The sequence below is a fragment of the Python bivittatus genome, unplaced genomic scaffold, assembly GCF_059951505.1.
Source record: "Python bivittatus isolate LINGU-HERP-01145 unplaced genomic scaffold, Pbiv_v1 ctg000580_np1212, whole genome shotgun sequence".
NCBI classification, from domain to species: domain Eukaryota; kingdom Metazoa; phylum Chordata; class Lepidosauria; order Squamata; family Pythonidae; genus Python; species Python bivittatus.
The window spans coordinates 7284132-7304512 of NW_028277087.1; the positions used below are offsets into that span (position 1 = coordinate 7284132).

The 20381-nt window shown below is 44.6% G+C and overlaps 1 protein-coding gene across 2 annotated transcripts; it reads left to right on the forward strand.

Moving 5' to 3' along the window:
• Window positions 1-478: 478 nt before the first annotated feature.
• Window positions 479-14039, forward strand: MOB3A (MOB kinase activator 3A). 2 transcript variants are annotated; one of them, XM_007433995.4, is made up of 4 exons: window positions 479-645; window positions 9032-9573; window positions 10895-11097; window positions 13477-14039. In XM_007433995.4, the coding sequence occupies exons 2-4, from the start codon at window positions 9159-9161 to the stop codon at window positions 13504-13506; spliced, it is 648 nt and encodes a 215-aa protein (XP_007434057.1). In that variant the 5' UTR covers window positions 479-645; window positions 9032-9158; the 3' UTR covers window positions 13507-14039. The 2 variants fall into 2 exon arrangements, with proteins under 2 accessions (XP_007434057.1, XP_007434056.1); XM_007433994.4 differs by having other exon boundaries at window positions 479-641.
• Window positions 14040-20381: the final 6342 nt, after the last annotated feature.

Consider the following 20381-nt stretch of genomic DNA (forward strand, 5'->3'; position numbering starts at 1 on the left):
ACTATGGATTCTTTTGCTCTTTCTGGATCTATGGATGCAAAGAGTGCCGTGACATGAAAGAAACCATAATGTCATCTTCATCTATTTTCAGGTCTTTGGTTTTCTGAAGGCACTGTGGTGGGGAGTTGATAGAATATTCGTTCCCCTCTGTGAGATGTCCAAGCTTTTTTGTAAGGGCTTTCACCACGTTGTAAGTTGGGGTCCCTGGTAATTTAAGTCATTTAATTTAGGTGTTATTGAATTTAAGCGGTAACAATTTGTTTACAACCACAATAGTTTCCTTTACTCCCTCGCCGCTGTGGTTGGAAAGAAAAAGGAAGACCGAACAATGCCTCAAGCCCCCGAGCCAAAAAGCAGAACAGAAATCTAGCCAAAAAACAACCCTTTGCTCGTCTGTCCACGTGGAGAGGCCGCGCATCGCAAGAGAAAACGTTTGTTTTTTCAGCTGAGCGCATCCGGCAAGGGAATCCCCCGAGCAAAAGATGCGGGTCTTGCCCGTTTAAGGGAAGGAAGCGTGTTTACGGTCAGGAGAGGCGGAAGGGGCGGCGCTTTGTTCAAATCTTGCCTGCAGGGCGGACGCCGTTTCGGGCTCCGGAGGACGAGGCGTTTCTCACGCGCCGGGAAGGTTCGGCCAGACCCAGGCAGGTATCGGTGCGCGTGAGGATATGCACGCGTCCGCGATCCCTTTCTCCGCTTCCTTTTTTCCCCTTCTTTCCTTCCTCCTTCCATCCTCCTTCTTTCTCTCCCCCTTTCTCTTTCTTCCTTCCTTCCATCCTTCCATTTTCTTTCCTTCCTTCCTTAGTTTCTGTTGCATAAAAAAAAAAAAGTCGCCAACTCTCTTCGTTCCGGTGTTGCAATGAAGAACTGCGCCTCGTGCAGCTGGATTTCCGGTGTCTTGTGTCTCAATAAACCCTCCTTGCCCGCGGGAGTAGTAAAGGCATAGTAGAGGAGCTACGGCTCCAAATGCCCCTTTAGGATGAAGGGCACGAAGGAAAAAACAGCAGTACTTTCCGTCCAAGGGCACCCTTGTCGCTCCCTGTGCGCTTTTCTTACCGCGGTTGCCCACCGGCCGGGAAAATCTGCCCGATCTCTGACTTCACCGCGTTTCTAACGCAGGGTCAGCTGATCCTCTTTATCTCCGTGGCATGGAAAGTTTCACAGGCTGGTTTCTGCGATTAAATAGCTGTGAATGTCCGTGATGAGGAGGCGGTTTGAAAACCGGCGGCGTGTATTTTCCTGACCTCAAGGTGATCCTTCTAAAGCACTGTTTCTCAACCTTAGCAAGACGTGTGGACTTCAACCCCCAGAATTCCCCAGCCAGCATGGCTGGCTGGGGAATTCTGGGAGTTGAAGTCCACCCTTCTTAAAGTGGCTAAGGTTGAGAAACACTGTTCTAAAGGACGAACTTTTCTGTTGCTTTTTTTCTTTTCATGATCCCTGCCCTAGCTAACAGCATTTGCAAAATGATTTTTGACCTGTGCTAGGATATATTTGTGTACTGAAATGCAGATGGTACAAGCTTTTTTACCTTGATGGTGCTAAGAGTCTTAACAATGCTAATTCTTTAGTTTACGGCCTGTGCTTCTTAAAGTATGGTCCTGGGGGTCCCCCAAGACCCTCTCAGGGGCCCGCAAAATCAAAATGATTTGCCAGCCTATTATTAAACAATTCCCACCAAACAATCATGAGAAGCAATACTGGCAGCGATTGCGTCAATTTTAATGTTTAAGGCGGTAAATATCGATAAATATAACCCATACAAACAAAGCTGTTTTGGGGTCCTCCATTTTAAAAGTGGGAAGGGGTCCTGAGAGAAAAAAGTTTAAGAAACACTGGTTTAGAGGCATCTTTCCTCCTTCTCAAATGTGATGGATGGTAAATTTGATCATCTTGAAGTCCTGATCTGGTAGCTCTATTATTGTCAGTCAGTCAAGATGGTGGGGGATGATGAGAGTTGTAGTTTATCAAATCTGGAGGACAGCAGGCTTGGAAATGTTGGTTAATATGTGTCTAGATTTTCTTGGCACTTCTGTAACATTTTGATCAAATTTCTATAAATGAAGTAAGCATTGGGGGGAGGACGGGGGAGCTATGTTGTGTTAGGGGTTCAAATATTTCTTGCAGGGGTTCAGATATTTCTTGAAATTCCAGTAAATTTGAATGGATTCTCCTGCCTTCATTCCCAGTTGTTGGGTTTCACACAACAAACTAAACCCAGATTAACAAATATGTCTTGTTTTCTGTAACCATTGGCGTACCCAGTGTATGGACAAGGACTGCCAGATCTGGGCTGTGTAAATCCAGACAACCACTAGTTGTTTTTTTGAGTTTTGTAACCCAGAGCTAATACTCCTGCCTTAATGCAATGGCCTGGTTCCCACAACATCTTAAAACAGTGTTTAGGTTCCCATTGCATGTTGATCTGCAAATTATCCAACCCCATTTTAGCCTAATCTTGCATGCTGTATTAATTGAGTGAGTGTATGTCATGGGGCTCTTTAAAGGTCTGCTAATGTTTAGCTCAATGCCATTTAATATGTTCTTCATAAGTGCTAAGTCTGGAGTTCTGGCACTCATCCTATCTTGTATACACAAAATTCAAAATAATCTTGTAAGCTTCTTGGTTCAGCAGATTCTGTTGTTTTGTATTCTAAAGATGATAAGCAATTGCTATTACTAAGTGACTTATTACTTATCCTTCCCCTTTCATATGCCTCTTTAGAATAGCCCTGCAAATACTTACTACTAACCCTATGTTCCAGGTAGTGAACTTTGAGGATGGGTTAAAGCAATCAGGACATTCGCACCAGAGGTTTTGGCTATCTAAAATTGTAGGCTAAATTCCCTGCATTCTGGAAAAGCAGAGTAGAATTGGACCCAAACCAACATCCTGTTGGAGTGCAATTTCTGAAATGATGGAGGGAATAAAATTCTCCTCTGAAAACCCTGGCTGGGTTCCTGTTAGAAATACCCAAAGAATTTCCTGTAGCTGGAAACTCATCTTGAAAATGGGATAATTTAAAAGAACTATGAATGATCAGATTTCTGGCTTTGTAAAAAGCCTTAATTTTGTTTTTTAAATAACTAGAGGTGATTTTTGTATGCTGGAAAGGGAGATCCCAAAGATTTCCTATCTTCCTGTTAACTGCTACTTACATCTGCCTGTTTAAAAATTGAGCTATTAAAATACTTTCCCCTCCTCTTTTCTCCAGTATCAGTTATTAAGGATTAGGGGAAAAACCCAACTCAAGGAAGCAGTGTTCAAATATTGTGGAAGGCATAAACCATAGTTTACAACCATATTGATTGGATTCTCACAAAAAAATCAATCACAGTCAAGCCCCATTTGGCAGAATGTGGTTGAAATCCAATGAGAGTTTAAGACTGCATGGTGCAGGAATATCCTTGTCCAGACTTGAATTAGTTCTCCAAGTTCTGCCAAAATAAGAATAGCCCATTGCAATCTAAAAGTTAACATTTTAGGATTTCACGTTTATGGCCAAGTCTCCAAGCACAGCTATTGCCATGAAGCAATCTGGATTCTAGTCCAGTCCAGAGGTTAGTCTGGAGTTTGGCAGGAGGTATAAGCTAGGTATTAGACAAAGGTCAAGTTTATCCAAAACTTGCCCGTGGTTATTATAACCAAGGCTTACTTAATTAAATTTCTTGGTAATGCCCAATGGTAGACGTAGCACAGTCTGGTTTGCAGAGCATAGTAGTGTAAAATGTGGTTGATTAATTAATGGTTCGTGTGAATGCAGCTAAAAGATACAGGTCTAGGGATCTTGATCTGCACATGATTCACATGTAATGGTACCTAACTGGTTGTAGACCAGTCTTTTATGCTGGAATTGATCAAGCCTTCTTCCAAGCCCAGATGGAGTGAGTCAATCTAGATAGTAACACAAGGCTATCCAGAAGGAGTAACTGCTAATTCTGATAGATGGTCCCTCTCTCATATGAGAATTAATCCAGGGAAGTCATGAGAATTGATTGCAGTGAATTTTTGTGGATTATTCATGTGAATAAGCAACAGTCCATGACCTGAAATGTATTATGCACCTACTGACTTAAGAGCTGTTTGGAACAGTGGAACAGGCTGCCTTGGGTGGTACTAAACCTGGCTTAAGGGCATCCATCTCTCAGGTATGCTGTTGATAGGAGGCTGGACTTGATGACCTTGAGGGTCCCTTCTGGCTCTGTCTTTCCAGTTGGCCTTTAACTTACAAAATAAGGTCAGAAGGGTCTCTTCTTCCTTGGAGCTGGCTCTTCTCCATGATTCTTGCCCTCCATCTTCAACCCGGCTGCTGTTTGGGGGTCCTGGTGCCAATGGCCACCACACCCTCTTCTTTGAGAAAGCTTAGGTGGCAGAGGAAGTGGCCCTTCCATATAAATAACGTGGCTGGGCTTTTAATCTTTTATTCCCTTTTTCGGTGACTGGAGCACAGCTTTCTCTGTCAGGAGGAAACAAGACACTTCAGTTGCTTTACTCACTGAAGTTTTGCATCCGTTCAAGTCAACAGAATTGAGGAACTTCGAGTTTGGGGGTTAGTAGCACTTGGACACTCTCCTTCTGCCGCTTCTAAACATCATAGCCTTTGCTGTCTGTCTGCACTTTTGCAAACGCGTGATTGTTTTGCCTGCCTGCTTTCTTTCCTATCATCCTCTACAACCTTAGCAACTTTGAAATGCATGGGCATCAACTCCCAGAATTCCCCAGCCAGCATGGCTGGCTGGGGAATTCTGGGAGTTGAAGTCCACACATCTTGAAATTGCCACGGTTGAGAAACACTGCACTAGCCCAGACTGGCTCTCAGGGGCACTTACAATGTGGCCCTTTTGTCCTCAAGCAGGTTAACAACCACATCTGGTTGTTTCTGGAACTTGTCGTGTTTTTATTTTTGATTGGTGCATTGCTCTGTGTCTTGCAACCATTACTTTTGCACCTGCTTTCTGTTTCTCAGTTTCTGATGCTTTTGTTGCTGGCAGTCTTCTCTGCATAAAATAAGCCTCAATCATTGTGCACAGCACTCAGAGAACTGCAGATACTGGGCTGCTTAGAAACACAGTCAATAAATCAACGTGTCGCCTGGTCAGCAGCTCGAGATAAATTCTGCTGACTCTGTTTAAGATGGCGGGATCAGTTCCTTCCTGAATTTCTCACTGGTCTTATTCAAACCAAGAGTCAGTTTGGTGTAGTGGAGAAGAGGCTGGCCTAGAAACTGGGAGACGGTGAGTCCTCCTTAGGGATCAAACCCAGCTGGATGAATTTCAGACAATCCCTCTCTCTCAGCCCAGCCCACCTCACAGGGTTGCTGTTGTGTGGAAATTGGTGGGAACATTATGTACGCTGCCTTGAGTTGCACAAAATCAAGGATGATGCTGTTGTGATGATGAGGATTGCAGAATGCACTGAACTACAAGTGAGTCAACTGCATGTGTTGTGTGACCCCTACCTTGTGAGGAGAGTTCAGAGTCCCAGATGGAGCCAGAAAATAGGGCTCATTTGGTGATCCATAGGTAAGAGCGCCATGCAGTCAACCCGAGTGCTAGTGCAAGCTACAGTAGGTGGGATGGACTAGGAGTATCTTTGTGAATTCCCAGAGATATCTCATTACCTCACCCTTACAGGCCATCTGATGGCTTAGGGGCAGGGAGAAGCATCCACAGAAGTTTCCAGGTTCCATCTTCAAATCAGACCTTGGAGTGATTCATACAGGGAGCCCTCGTTTAGCGACTGCCTCATTTAGCGACCGTTTGCAGTTACAACGGTGATGAAAAAGTAACTGCAACCAATCCTTGCATTTATGACCTTCACGAGTCTGTAAAGGAAAGGAAAGCTGAAGTAAAATCGTAGGCACAGTTGTGGTTTCACTTAGCGATCACTTCGCTTAACGACCAGGTTGCTGGTCCCCAAGTTGCTCTGCCCTCGGACTAAACGAGGACGACCTGTATTGCAAACAAATTTAAAGAGCAGGGCTGTTCGCAGGAGGGGGGTCAAGAAAGTTGACCCCTCTCTATGGGGATGGCTAGCCCCATAGAGGCCTGCTGTCTTCAGCGCCAGATCCTTCATCTTCTTGGACTCTCTTCTTTTTTTAGTAATGTTTTTTAAATTTTTGTGTTTTATGTATTTATATGTATTTATGGTTTTAATGTTTTGTGTGACCCACCCAGAGTCCCCCGTTGGGGGGAGATGGGCGGGGGAGAAATGTAATACATTAAAATACTAAAATAAGGTTGAGTTGGTGGCCACAACCAGGCGATCCAAGCTGTTGCGGCATCAAAACGGAGTGGGGCTTTGATTGCATGACTCTGGCTGCCATCCTGACATTTTGACCCCACTGCAGGGAGAGAAAGTTTGGGGAGAGCGTTTGTTTTCTTTTTTTTTTTTTTGGAGAAGGGGCTGTTTTCTGCAAACTGCACCAGCTTTTGCCTTTCTATCTTTCCTGGATGGCTGTTTGACTGTGAAATGGAACTGCCCTGAGCAGAGGCAGTCTACCTCAGCTATCAGACCCTGCAGAAAGAGAAAGCTATTGCTTTTAAGTCTTGCTCATGCATTTCCTGGAAATCTCAGATTAATCTTTACTTGGAAGGGATGCCAGGGCCAAACAGATTATTAACTGAGATGTGTTTTTTGTTTTTTTTTTAATCCCAGGCACTTTAATCTCCGTAATACAGGTTTTGTTTGTTTGCTGGAGTTCTGTTCTCCCCTTCCTTCAGGAGCTCAAGGTGGCATATGGAGCACTCCCGCCTCCAGTTTTTCCCCACCACAACAGCCCTGTAAGGTAGATTAAGCCCAGCCTTGCATTCTCCAGCTCCTCCGGCATCCCCTAAGGGCAGCTGGCCAAATTCTTTGGCCCCGTGGTGGATTATGGGAATTGGAATCAGCCTTTCTGGAGGGAGAGAGAGGAGAATGGAGTTGGGGAAGGCTGAGCTACTCTGCAGCAAACCAAGCGGAAAATTAGTAATTTATTGTCTTGAGTGGTGTTTTGGAAGAAAATTAGTAATTTCAGAGGAAAATTAGTAATTTATTGTCTTGAGCAGCGCTTTGAGGAAAATTAGTAATTTTGGAAGAAAATTAGTAATGTATTGTCTTGAACAGTGTTTCTCAACCGCGGCAGCTTGAAGAGGGGTGGACTTCAACTCCCAGAATTCCCCAGCCAGCCTTGCTGGCTGGGGAATTCTGGGAGTTGAAGTCCACCCCTCTTCAAGCTGCCGCGGTTGAGAAACACTGGCCCTGAGGTTTGAAAGGAGATCTTCTCCGTCTTCTCCTTTCGGCCAAGTTGGGCAAATGTTCTGCTAGATTTCCGCTTTCTTAACTGAACTGTGTGCTTACAGGATGTGGTAATGGCAGCCCCTGACTCGTTTCTTAGTAATCGGGGAGTAGCAGCGTCTCTCTTTGGCTGACTCGACTCCACTGCCTTCTCGTCTCTCGCTCTCAAACTTTATCCGATGAGAGGCCTCAGAAGCTCCTTTGGGCGGATTAGGGAAGCAGCCAGGGGAATCTCCTCAAAATGGGGCTTTCTGGATGGGGGCCAGTGGAGGGAGTTCCACAGTAGGTTCCTCCAAGCAAGCTGGTTTTTATTTATTCATTGATTATTAAATTTATATGCCACCCATCTCCGCCAGAGGATGACTCTGGGCGGCTTACAATTAAAAACCAAGGCAATAAAAACAATAAAAATATAAATACCCCTGGTTAAAACACAAATAACAAATCTATGCATGCAATATGCACATGAAGAAGATGGGGGAAGCAGTATCAGTCATCCCACAGCAGAAAAGGCCCTCTTCCTAGACCCCGCCAGCTGAAATTCCTTGACTGGCAGGGTCTGCAACTTGCCCCTTCTGCCGGACCTTAGTGGAACTTCCAGGATTAGGAGGTGTCTATCTGTGCATGCCAGACTGTGGGAAAGGAGAAACTGCCCCTGTGGATTTCTTGGAGGGATCTGACTGGCGGCCAACGGAGGCAGGGAGCTGGTGCAGATGGAACTTGGATTGATTCATGCTGGGCCTACCCATGACTGAGAGGTGGAGGAGAACCTCCATGTTCAGAAGAAGTCTGTTGGTATCGGGAATGAATTAGGCTTTGCTCACATGTCCTGGCAAGCTTCCCGTGTTGGACACCAGATGCTGGACTGGATGGACTTTCGATGAAATTGTCTCTGGTTGGACTTTCGATGAAATTGTGTCTGGTTCAGACACACCCCTGGGAAAATCTTCCTTACACTTACATGGCCGTTGAGTGGGAAGCAGTTAAAGGAAACTTAAGAATCAAATAGGAAGGGAGGGAAATCTAAGCAGAGGAGGTGTCTTCTTGTTGTTCCCCCCTTTTTTTTCTCAATCAGGCTACCCCCCACAGCTGCTGCACTTCAGGGCTGATTTCTGTACAGGTAGTCCCCCGGCTACAGGTGACCCATAGTTAAGAACGGAGCCTATAGTAGCAAAATTCGAGTTAAATACACAACAGTTTAAGTTCAGTACATAATACTACTTATACAGTAATATACAATAATACTGTTCTGGCTTACATGCAAATTCGACTTAAGGACAGACCTTGGGAATAGAACTTGTTCTTAAACTGGGGACTGTATCTTTAGTCATTGACATGTGCAAAGTGTTAGGAATGTGTGAAGCTTCAAAGCAATGAAGGTTCTCCAAATGGGCAGCGTTTTGCCATAAGAAATCAATGTCAGTCTCTCTCTCTTCCTCTCTCTCCCCTCCCTCCCTCTTTAAAATGAGGCTGTGAACTGTCTCCTTGCACAAGTCATCTGTGATATTGCTGTTGTGTATCTCTTATTATTGTTACTGTCTTTTTCTCAAAGTTGTTTTCCACTGAGGCATATTTTTCGATGCGCCCATGTGTCTAAATGCTGCCCAATTCTAGCTTGGTTTTTTAAATAGGATTTTGAATAGAATATAAAAGAAGTACCCAAAGAACCAGATTTTAGAATTTAATTTGAGACTGTCCTTTAGATTTCTTTCCTTTCCCCCTTCCCTCAAACTTCATTTTATGTATGTCATGTTGCAGATTACAGAGTTCACCGTTGGAATGCAAAAGGAGATTTAAAGGTGTTGGTTGTAACAGTCACCTTTGGAGAGCACGTGGTGGTGGTGGTGGTGGATTTCAAGTTCTCAGAAACTTTGGGGAACAGGAGATGGCCAATCCTTTGAAACAAGTTTTTAACAAGGATCGGACCTTCCGACCTAAGCGGAAATTTGAACCTGGGACACAACGCTTTGAGCTTCACAAAAAGGCCCAGGCGTCTCTCAATGCTGGCTTGGATTTAAAGCTGGCTGTGCAGCTCCCGGCTGATGAAGAGCTGAATGATTGGGTGGCTGTTCACGTGGTGGACTTCTTCAACCGTATCAACCTCATTTACGGGACCATAAGTGACTATTGCACAGAAAAGTCCTGTCCAGTCATGTCCGGTGGCCCAAAATATGAGTATCGGTGGCAGGATGAGAAATACCGCAAGCCCACCGCCCTTTCTGCCCCTAAATATATGAACCTTCTCATGGATTGGATTGAAGTACAGATCAACAATGAGGATCTCTTCCCTACAAATGTTGGTGAGTTGGTGGGAAGAGGTTTAAAAAGCCTGGAAGAAAATTACAGAATTGATCTTAAAGTGAACATGAGCTTTGTGGTGTGATGCCACTGCAAAAAAGGCTAATGCAATTTTACACTGAATTAATAGTCATGGAATTAATAATTGAACTCTGTTCTCATCTGGAAGATGAGATCTAGGCTTGGAGAAGTAGTAGATAAATGGGCTTTGTGGTATGTTCAGAAAAGTCAAGATGGTTGTGGCCGCAATGGTGGGATTGAAACTCCACCTGGTTTTTAGGTGTGTCACTAAAGATGCCCCAGGGGAGGCTGAACAGATGCAATGAGTTGAACCTGTATAAGAACCCTTTTAAAGTTGTTGAAAAGATGAAAATAAAAACTGATGGATTGATATCTCAATGGGCAGAGGCAGGTCTTAAGGAACTTAAGATTCCAGAAGACAAATATTGGTTGAACATCAGAAGAAATTTCTGAACAGTGAAAGCAGTCCATGAATGGAGCCGCTTACATAAAGAAAGGAGTCTGCATTTGGGGGGAGTGATTCCGTTAGATGACTTTGTGCAATAACTGGGGGCCCAGAATGTTTTTTTTAAATATTCAGAATCTGAAGAGAATCAAATTTCATGAGATTTTGATTATTCCTGAGATTGAAGACTTTAGTTCAGAAGTAGAAAAGGGGAAAAAACACCCAGTCATTGCGAGTCTGGCAGCATACAAATTTAATAAATTAAATTTCAAACTGGAACTGAGATAATTGGGTTTCAGGCAATTCATAATCCATGGTGTCCCTTGTGAAACTTTGTAAGCAGCCAGGCCTGCCCACCCCCATTCTCTTCATTGGTAGGTAACTACTAAATTCCACCCTCTGCCTTTGAACTCCACAATGGATGTTGATGGGAAGTTCCATTGAAATCCAGTTCTTCCTGCTTTGTCTTCTCTGCACCTGCCTTCACACTCAGCTCTGACTTGCTTAACTGTAGTCTGTTGACTAAGCCACAAGCTGAGCTCACACACAAGAGCAAATTAGTGTTCAGCACAGTGTTGTAAACTCAGCTTATATCTCAGTGAAATCTTAAATTATGGTTGCCTGGTTTGGCTACAGAGTGGATGACAAAAGTCTCCTTGTGATGGCTTCCCCCCCCCCCTTTCTGGGTGCAAGGAAGGGAGACTCCAATTTTGGGGATATGCAACTTGCATAGTTAATACTGGCCTGGTCACCTGCCATCTTTCCTGCCATGGGTATGATAAATTGATTCAATAAATCAGTGAGTATATAAATTGATGAATGAATGAATGTGTATTAATTGCTGTGGTCTTCTGCAGGTACTCCATTTCCTAAGAATTTCCTCCAAGTTGTGAAAAAGATCCTCTCCCGTCTCTTCCGTGTCTTTGTCCATGTCTACATCCACCACTTTGATCGTATTGCCCAAATGGGCTCGGAAGCCCACGTGAATACATGCTATAAGCACTTCTACTATTTTGTGAAAGAGTTCAATCTCATAGACAACAAGGAATTGGAGCCTCTGGTGAGTGCAGGATCGGGGCAATCCCAACTGGGATGTTGGAATCCCAGTTTGGGAGCCTTGGCTCAGATACCCTGATGGGAGGCGTTTTGCGGGTGGGGCTTCCCCTCCTGAGTCTTGCACAGTTTCAGCAGTTTGGTCCCCAAATCTTACCCTGGAACAGTGGAATTTGGCAATCTCTGAAGAGTTTGGTGGTTTTAAGAAAAAGTGTGTGTTTTTATTTGATGGAAAGGCACAGAATTCATTAGGGTGTGTTATTGCTGATCCTTGGTATAATGCAAAGGTACTCGCTGGCTACCACACCCGTAACCCACTGGCCTTGGCTATTGGTATTCCAGCCTGTCTTTAAACCAGTGCCAATAAGATCCTTCCTGTGTCAGTCCAGAAGGCCATCTAACCAAGCTTCCTATTTCCAGGAGGGTACCTTCTCATGGCCTTTCTGAGGAAAGGAAGAAGATGCGATCATATGGTGGTTTGACCCCAGCATTTGGTTTTTGGAGATAAAGTTCTCCTGAAGATAGAGGTTCCATTAATAGTTGTGAAAGACCCATCTGTTATGAGATAAGCCTACTGGCTGGGTTCAAAAATATATTTTGAGGTAGACTACTTCTACATATAGTAGTTCCAATTAGCTCTAATGATATAAGGATCGTACTGGTTTATCAGGAAGGCCTTGGGCACAAGAGCAGGGTCCTTCTCCCATATTATGGCCCTAACCATCTGGTCTTCAGAGTAGACTGCCCTGGAGGAGAGAAGCTCTGTCACTCCAATATTTAATTTTTAATTTATTTTTTTGTTTTATTATCAAATTTATATAGCCGCCCATCTCTGGGCAGCGTACAATAAAACAAACAATAAAAACACATCTTAAATAACTGTTAAAAACAAGGGAGGCATACAAATAAATAAGACCCTGGGAGAATGTTTTTAAAAAATGAAAATAAAAAGAATATACAGTACTAGGTTTATTCCCTATCAGTTTCCCTGGTGCATAGAAGGCACGCCATCAGCTTCTGTTTTTTACTTACTTACTTATTTATTGGGATTAGATATTTAGTTAAGAAAAATATATACATGTTAATACCTCTGCAGGAAGGAAAGGGAAATAAGGAAGGAGAGGGAGGCTTGCCCAGCTGCTTTTTGCTCTTAACTGGATAATCCCTCCAGCAGCTTTACGATTGAGAGGATGGAATAAATGACACCTGATTATCGAGATGTATTTATTTTATTTATTTAGAAAGTGTATATGGCCACCCATCTTATATACATCACTCTGAGTGGCTAACAGCAATCGGCAAGAAAACAATACAATAAAATCTCTATAGACCCGTGTTTCTCAACCTTGGCCGCTTGAAGATGCGTGGACTTCAACTCCCAGAATTCCCCAGCCAGCCATGCTGGCTGGGGAATTCTGGGAGTTGAAGTCCACACATCTTCAAGCGGCCAAGGTTGAAAAACGCTGCTATAGACAAAACCAAAAACAGAATGAAAATAATCGTCATATGATAATGGAGGCACTATATAACCAAAGCAATCATGTAAACTCCACTTGCATTGGGCTTCTCTAGCATCCCAGCCCAACACCTGGAGGAGAAGCCAGGTCATCAAGACCTTCTAGAAGGCCAAGAGGATCGGGGCACTAAGGATCTCGGGATGGGTGGTTGGGGAGGCTATTCTCTAAGGCAGGTGCCACAAGAGAGGAGGCACATTTCGTCTCGGTTCCACAAGACGGTGATGTTTAATGGAGGGGATCTAGAGTGCGCCAGCCCTCTCAGATCTGGTGGGAGGGGCAGAGAGCCTTGGAGATGGATGGTCCCACAAGTACTACATCGCAGGAGCTGTAAGGGTCATAACCAGCAGCTTGAATTGCACCCAGAACTACACTGGGAGATGTGGCTGGAGAGAGATGGAAAGAAAGGCTGATGGAAAACTGGAAGAGATGCACATTTAACCCACAGGGGCGAGGGTGTCGTTCTCCACTCTGAACCCAGCAGTGTTTATGGTGGGAGTATTTTCCTTAGAACAGAAAGGAATAAAAATGGCATACCTTTCCATTCTGAGTTGTAGTCCTGCCCAACTGTTTCCTACTTTGTAGCTAGCCTCCATAAGGACTAACAGACTGCTTTAAAAAAAAAAAAGTATTCTGAATGTATTCAAGCTTGCATGGCAGTTTCCGTTGTTCTCGTTTGCTTTTCTTGACTTATGATTTGTACAATGGTTGAATGGCAACTTTAATTTTTTTTTATTGTACTAATTTTGAGGTCCCATTTATGGATAATCCTGTGTGCGTATACTTCCTTGAATTAGTTTGGTATAATAAAATATTTTTTAGAAAAGAAATGTTATTTCTAGAGTGACATTTCAGTGTCTTCTCTTTGACAGAAGGACATGACCTCACGGATGTGCCACTGACATCCTGGGAACTTACCTGCCATCAATCAAGCCAATGCCAGTCAGAATACTTGGCTCCGGACTGTGGACCATCCCTGCCAAGCGACAAGATTGTGACCTGGAGGGACTTCCCTTTTTAAAGAGAATTATATACATCTTTTTTTAAAAAAGAACTTTCCCAAGCTCTTGTAATGAAACTTTTGTCAAATCATTCTGATTGTTGGATTATTGAAGTCTAGGTGTTTAAGAAAGGAAAGAACCACGGTTAAATGTAATGCGTCCTTAAGATCTCCATGTCTTTCTTCTCACTTCACGTGGCTAGGGGGTGATTTGGATGTGGTATTGAGGTCTCCCCCCAAAATCACCTGGGCTTCAGAACACACTCTTGGATCAAGCAATCAACCAACTTAAGTGAGAAAAAACCCACTGACACGCAAGTAGCATAGAACTCTGTTTAGGCAGTTACTGGAATTACCTGTGTTGCAAATAATAAAAGTTGTTTTAGCACTTCTTTCACCTGATATCTCGACTCCTGTTTGAATGCGTACGTGGTCGTTCTATTTCCCGGCCCCTTGGGAGATAATGGGAAATGATCTGGCAGCAATTTAACCTTTCTTTTTTGCGGGATGCACAGCGAGCCAAGCTATTCCTGGAACTTGGGCTTTATGGACTGTGAGTGCCTCCCACAATTTATAGGGGAGTTTTCAGATTTTCTGGTTACTTTTTTTTTTTTTTTTGGGCTTACTTGTCCAGGAAATGGACAGGACTTGGAAGTCCTACGCAATTGCTTCAGTGCAAAACCTTGGAACTCCAGTTTGTACGATAGACGCCGCCCAATGTCTGCTTCAAAGACCTTCAGTGAAAGAGCCCATTGCCCTCCAAGGCATCTCGTGCCCTCTGGAATATCAGATTGCTCCTAGTGCCTTATCAAAATCTACTTCCTTGCCATTCCCCCCACCCCCCCGCTCCAATCGTGGGTGTCTGCAAGGAGGGGAGCAGCAAAATGTGATGTGCCGTACCATACAGAAATGGCATGACTTACTTCCATCCTCTCAATACATAATCATTTGCAGGTCATGACATGCCATGTTGAGGTTGCCATTGCTTGTTACAGACTCTGCTGCCGATGGTCCGATTCCCCTGCTGTGGAACAAGATAACATCTTCATCTGCTTGTGCCTGCATTCATACAGTGCACTAATGTAGTTTGTCAGGTGTCGGCCTAGCCTCGTACGTGATCACATCCATGGCAGTTTGTAAACCATGGCTTACAGCTTGGCCTGATGTGTGGACTTAGCTGTGGAGGTTTATTGCTGGGTGTGAACCCAGCCTGTGTATGCAACATGTTAAGCAAGAAACCTGAGTAAGATACCACGTGCACAAGATCATTTTTAACCTAATGCAGTCTAGTTCAGGGCGGCATTAAAAGCAGCACCTTATGAAGGAGACATGAAATCCTCATTCCTCTCTGTTTGGCCCTGGAGTTCTGTGTGTGACTCTGGGCATCACATTGCCAACAGGATTTTGACAGCTTAGATGGGGGCCTTGAGGATGATAAAGGGACTTCAGAACTTGCCCTGTGAGGATAGGCTAAAATGAACTTGGGATGTTCAGTTTGGAGAAGACTCAGAGGAGACATCACAACCACGTTCAGGTACACAAAGGGAAGCTGCAGAGAAGATGGCCGAGGACTGTTTTCCATGGCTGTACAAAACTAAGGCGAGAAGGGGTATAAATTGCAGCTACTTGGATTTCATTTAAACTTCCTAGTGATAAGATTTATACAACAGTGGAACCTATGAAAATTGTAGATCCTCTGGACAGCCACTTCTCAAGGATTGTTTAACTGTTTTTCTGCACACTGCAGGGGGTTGGATTAGATGATCCTGGTGTTCCCTTCCGATTCTCCAAATCTATATTCTATGAACCTTTCATGCTTATTCCTGAATTGAGATCTTAGACTTGGAGTCAATTTTTTAAAGCAACCGTAGCTATGTGAAATGGAAATTCAGATCCATTCTATGAAGGATATCTACAGTGGTCCTTAAACATTGGTGAACTCTTTTGAATTTTCAATATTTCTGCATAAATATGACCTAAAATGTGATCTATTCTCCACACAAGTCCTAAAACTAAATATGTAGCTTTGGATCATTTTCTTCAATAAATAAATGAACAAGTATAATGTTTTTCACCCATCTGTTTAATGGATTCTTTTTATCTAGTTTTAGGACTTGCGTGGAGAACAGAACAGATTTTAGGTCATATTTATGCTGAAATACTGAAAATTCAAAAGGGTTCACAAACTTTTAAGCACCACTGTACAACCTCCAATGTCTCCATTTTTATTCTAAGGAATGTTGGAGAATGTGGAATTCTACTGCTAAAATCCAAACTTTGGCCATTAATTCAATTCCCTTCCCCTGACGCCAAGCAAATGCTGCGGCTTGCATGTTAGTACTTTAGCATATGAAGTATGAAGTCAGCTGTGGTGGCTTGAAACCCATGCTTTAGATCTCATGATCCTGTGTAAAGAGCCAATGGGATTACCATGTAGGGAAAACCCAAGTTTCCCCAAATAATTGCACTGGAGGCAATCTGAATGAGAATTGGGAGACGAATGGAGTTTCTGTGGCTCTTTCCTCTGGAAAATTCCCCCTCCCACTCACTTCTCAGATTGAGGGAGATTCCAGCGAGGAGTGTCCAATTTCCCATAAATGCTTCTGAGCCACTTTTCTGTGCCAGCAATGCTTGGTTCTGGAAAGACAGCAGTTGTAGTAATACCAGGAATGGCTTCTGGAGGAAGTCCTTTGTAACCACTGAATCAGCAGCTGGAAGCTTTTTAGTAATTTGTGTCTCCAGGATTATTCTGAGTTTATAAATCTTCTGTTGCCCTGATTTTGTGGGGAGTGGTGGTGGTGAAGAACCCGAATTTCTTTCCTGAAAGAAACGTCATCTCTGTCCCTGTGATCTCTGTTAGCTGGGGAAGAGGTTTATATGTTTCAACATCCAGTTTGGCATACTGTACTCCAGTCTTGTAATGCCATATCTGTTCTAAAGAGCAAGTATCTACTCTGGGTTTGCTGTTCTGCATTCAGGAACCTCCGTGGGAAACTATCTGAGATTTTCTATCATCAGTAAACCAGAAGTTGGTTTATCAGGCCCATGCTTTTGTGTTCCCTGGAGCTACCCAGATTGGGTGAAGGTCACTGTTTTTGCCCCTTGTTAAGTCTGGGGAGGTTTGGGATGGGGGCTCTAAGAGGAAAAAAGGGAGTGTCAGTGTTGCTGAAGCATCTCTTTGGCCCGGTGTTTCTCAACCGCAGGAACTTTAGGATGTGTGGACTTCAACTCCCAGAATTCCCCAGCCAGCATGGCTGGCTGAGGAATTCTGGGAGTTGAAGTCCACACATCTTAAAGTTCCTGAGGTTGAGAAACACTGCTTTGGCCCCTTAAAACCTTCCCCCAAATGTCCCTCAAAAAAAGAGGAAAGGTTAGAACCAATTTTTTTTCTGATGAAATTGCCGTGCTGGCTTTCAATAAGATGCAATTCAGGTGCTGGTTCTCACCTATAAAGCCCTACCTGGCCCAGGACCAGTTAAGCTGCAGAATTGCCTCTCCCCACGGATGTCTGTCCATCCCACTCACTCCAGTAGGATGGGCACACTTCAGGTCTCCTGAAATGATGCCATCGGATGGGACCCAGGAGGTGTCCCTTTTTGGTTGTGGCGCTGCCCTCTGGGAGGATCCCCCCACAAAACCCTGACAGCTGGCCCCAACCCTGTTGGCCTTCAGAAAGGCAGTAAAAACTTGGCTTTTTCCTCAGGCTTTGGGGATGATTGGAGCTGTAGTCAGGAATTGTCTCATTCTGAGTTTTATTCCCAGTTGGACATCATGCTCTTTTCATTTATTGATTTAATATATTTTTGCCTTGCTTTTCAGGTTAATCTTTCAAACCAGCTCACTTTAACTCTATACGTATATTATAAATACTTTATAAATATTTCAACAAGAACTACTTTGGTGGAGTGGTTAAGGCACAGGGCTAGAAACTGGGAGACTGTGAGTTCTAGTCCTGCCTCGGGCATGAAGCCAGCTGGGTGACCTTGGGCCAGTCCCTCGCCCTCAGCCCTAGGAAGCAGGCAGTGGCAAACCACTTCTGAAAATCTTGCCAAGAAAACTGCAGGGACTAGTCCAGACAGTTGCCAGGGCTCAAGACTGACTCAAAGGCACACACACACAAAGTCAAAAGCATACAACAGCACTAAAAACCTGCAGGAAAAAAAAAGAGATTTCAAAAGAAAATCACGTACACAACCAATTTTCTACCCACATTCCATTCTGATTCTTCATCCTTCCAAACTGTAAAGCAGGTAAGTTCTCCGTGATATTGTAACAATTCAGCTAATAGGAAAAGGAGACAGCTTGACCATCAAACTTTCAATGGTTATATCACGATGTGACCTCTAGGGGGTGTCGCTTATCATGGTAATAAAGCAGAGAGGAAAAAAACGAAGGTCAAGGCTAGCTTTAGCAGCGTTTTTCAACCTTGGCCACTTTAAGGCTTGTGGACTTCAACTCCCAGAATCCCCCAGAATTCTGGGAGTTGAAGCCCACGCAACTTAAAGTGGCCGAGCTTGAAAAACACTGCTTTAGCCTATATAGGTGCACGTGTATATATTCACACAGGCAACTGTAACATCTCACAAAATTTGCTGGGCCAGGCTCTGCAACGGTGATCTAATGATAGTTGAGGAAAATGCATATTAAAGTGGGGGGAGGGAGGGAGCCACGGTCGGGCTGTCCTCATGATTGTCTGTTGCTCTGTGTTGAGGATGTTTTGGTGGGGCTTACCGGGGTGGAAGTGGACCTGTTTTCGACCTGTTTGGTCATTTCAACCTGGAGGAGCGGACCAGACCGGACTGGAGCGCTCTTGCGTAGGGGGCTCGGAGCACCTCCTGCAGAGGAATTTGCTCAGCATCTGTCGGACAAAGTCACTCAGATTTGCTCACAGTTGGATGCCGCCCTCGTTGAAGGTCCAGAGGAGATGCCTGGGGCTGAGTCTTGCCCGGCTATCTGGGAACAGTTTGAACCTGTTGAACCCAAGGAAGTGGACAGAGTCCTCAGGACTGTGAGCTCGGCCACCTGCTCTCCAGATCCATGCCCCTCCTGGCTGGTTAAAGAGGCCTGGGGGGTGTTGTGTGAGTGGGTTCTAGCAGTGGTTAATTCTTCTTTGAGTGAGGGGGTTGTTCTTTCGCCTCTTAAGGAGGCTTCGACTCACCCCCTCCTCAAGAAGCCATCGCTGGACCCCACTATACTGGACAATTTCCATCCAGTATCTAACCTCCCCTTTTGGGGGAAGGTGATTGAGGGTGGTTGTGCAACAGCTTCAGAGGACCTTGGAAGAAGTGGAATATCTGGATCCTTTTCAGTTGGGATTCTGGGCATGGGACAGAAACCGCATTGATCATGCTTTCGGATGACCTCTGGCAAGGGTGGGATGGAGATTGTGAAACCATCCTTGCCTTATTTGACCTCTCTGGAGCTTTTGATACCATTGACCATGGTATCCTTCTGGATTGGCTCAGAAGATTGGGGGTGGGCGGCACAGTGCTGTGCTGGTTTGCCTCCTTTCTCCAGGATCAGTTCCAGCCAGTGATGACTGGGGAGGAGAGGTCCTGCCCTCGGCCCCTACTATGTGGGGTGCCGCAAGGTTCGGTACTCTCCCTCCTCCTATTTCACATCTACATGAGGCCTCTGGGTAAGGTCATCCATCATCATGGGGTGAGATATCATCAGTACACTGATGATAGCCGATTATATCTCTCTGCCCCTGGCGAATTAAACAATGCTGTGAATGTCTTATCCCGGTGCCTGGAGGCTGTGGGGGTCTGGATGGGGAACAAGCAGCTTCAGCTGAACACTGGCAAGGCCATGGCTCTGGGTTTTTGGGCCTACTGGTTCAAGGACTAAGTCATCTTTGGTGCTGGATGGGATGGCACTGCCCCATTCAGACTCGGTGCGCAATCTGGGGGTCCTCCTAGACTCATGACTCCTGCTTGAAGAGCAGGTGATAACTGTGGCTGGGAGGGCCTTTGCACAGCTTTGCGCCATTTGCGCCCGTTCCTAGATCAGGGGGCTCTGCTCACAGTCACTCACGCCCTAGTCACTTCCAGATCGGACTACTGTAATGCACTGTAATGGACTACTGCAATGCCCTCTACATGGAGCTGCCCTTGAAGAATATCCGGAAGCTTCAGCTGGTGCAGAACGCATTGGTGCAGGCAGTTATGTGTGCTTCCAGAATAGCACATGTTACACCTCTGCTCTGTGGGCTGCATTGGTTGCCAGTTTGCTTCCAGATCCAAGTCAAGGTGCTGGTTTAACCTTTAAAGCCCTTCATGGCATGGGTCCAGATTATCTGAAGGACCACCTTGCCCTGATTGTATCTGCCCGTCCCATCAGGTCTGGTACAGAAGGCATGCTGTGGGTCCCGTCGGCTAGGGAGCGACACTTGACAGGTCCCCGGGAGTGGGCCTTCTCTGCCATGGCACCTGCCTTGTGGAACATTCTCCCCCGCCCCAAAGTGAGGTTAGCTCCAACTCTGTTAATGTTCTGGAAGTCCCTCAAGACCGGGCTATGTCATCAGGCCTGGGGGACCCAGGGGACTGGTGAAATGTTACAATGGCGCCATTGCTATGGCTGATATTCACTCTCTCCTGTGCCGTCTCGTTTTTCTTTTTTAATAATGACTGTCTTACATTTTTACCAATGACTGTTTTTATGTATTTATTGTTGTACACCAACCAGAATCATTTTTTGTGAGATGGACGGCTATATAAATTTGATAAATAAATAAATAAATAAATAAATAAATAAATAAATAAATTTTAAAAAATG

Coding starts and splice junctions, on each gene's coding strand:
- MOB3A (XM_007433995.4), top strand. CDS start 9,159: ATGGCCAATCCTTTGAAACAAGTTTTTAACAAGGATCGGACCTTCCGA. Junction 9,574..10,894: donor TCTCTTCCCTACAAATGTTG/GTGAGTTGGTGG, acceptor GGTCTTCTGCAG/GTACTCCATTTCCTAAGAAT. Junction 11,098..13,476: donor ACAAGGAATTGGAGCCTCTG/GTGAGTGCAGGA, acceptor TCTCTTTGACAG/AAGGACATGACCTCACGGAT.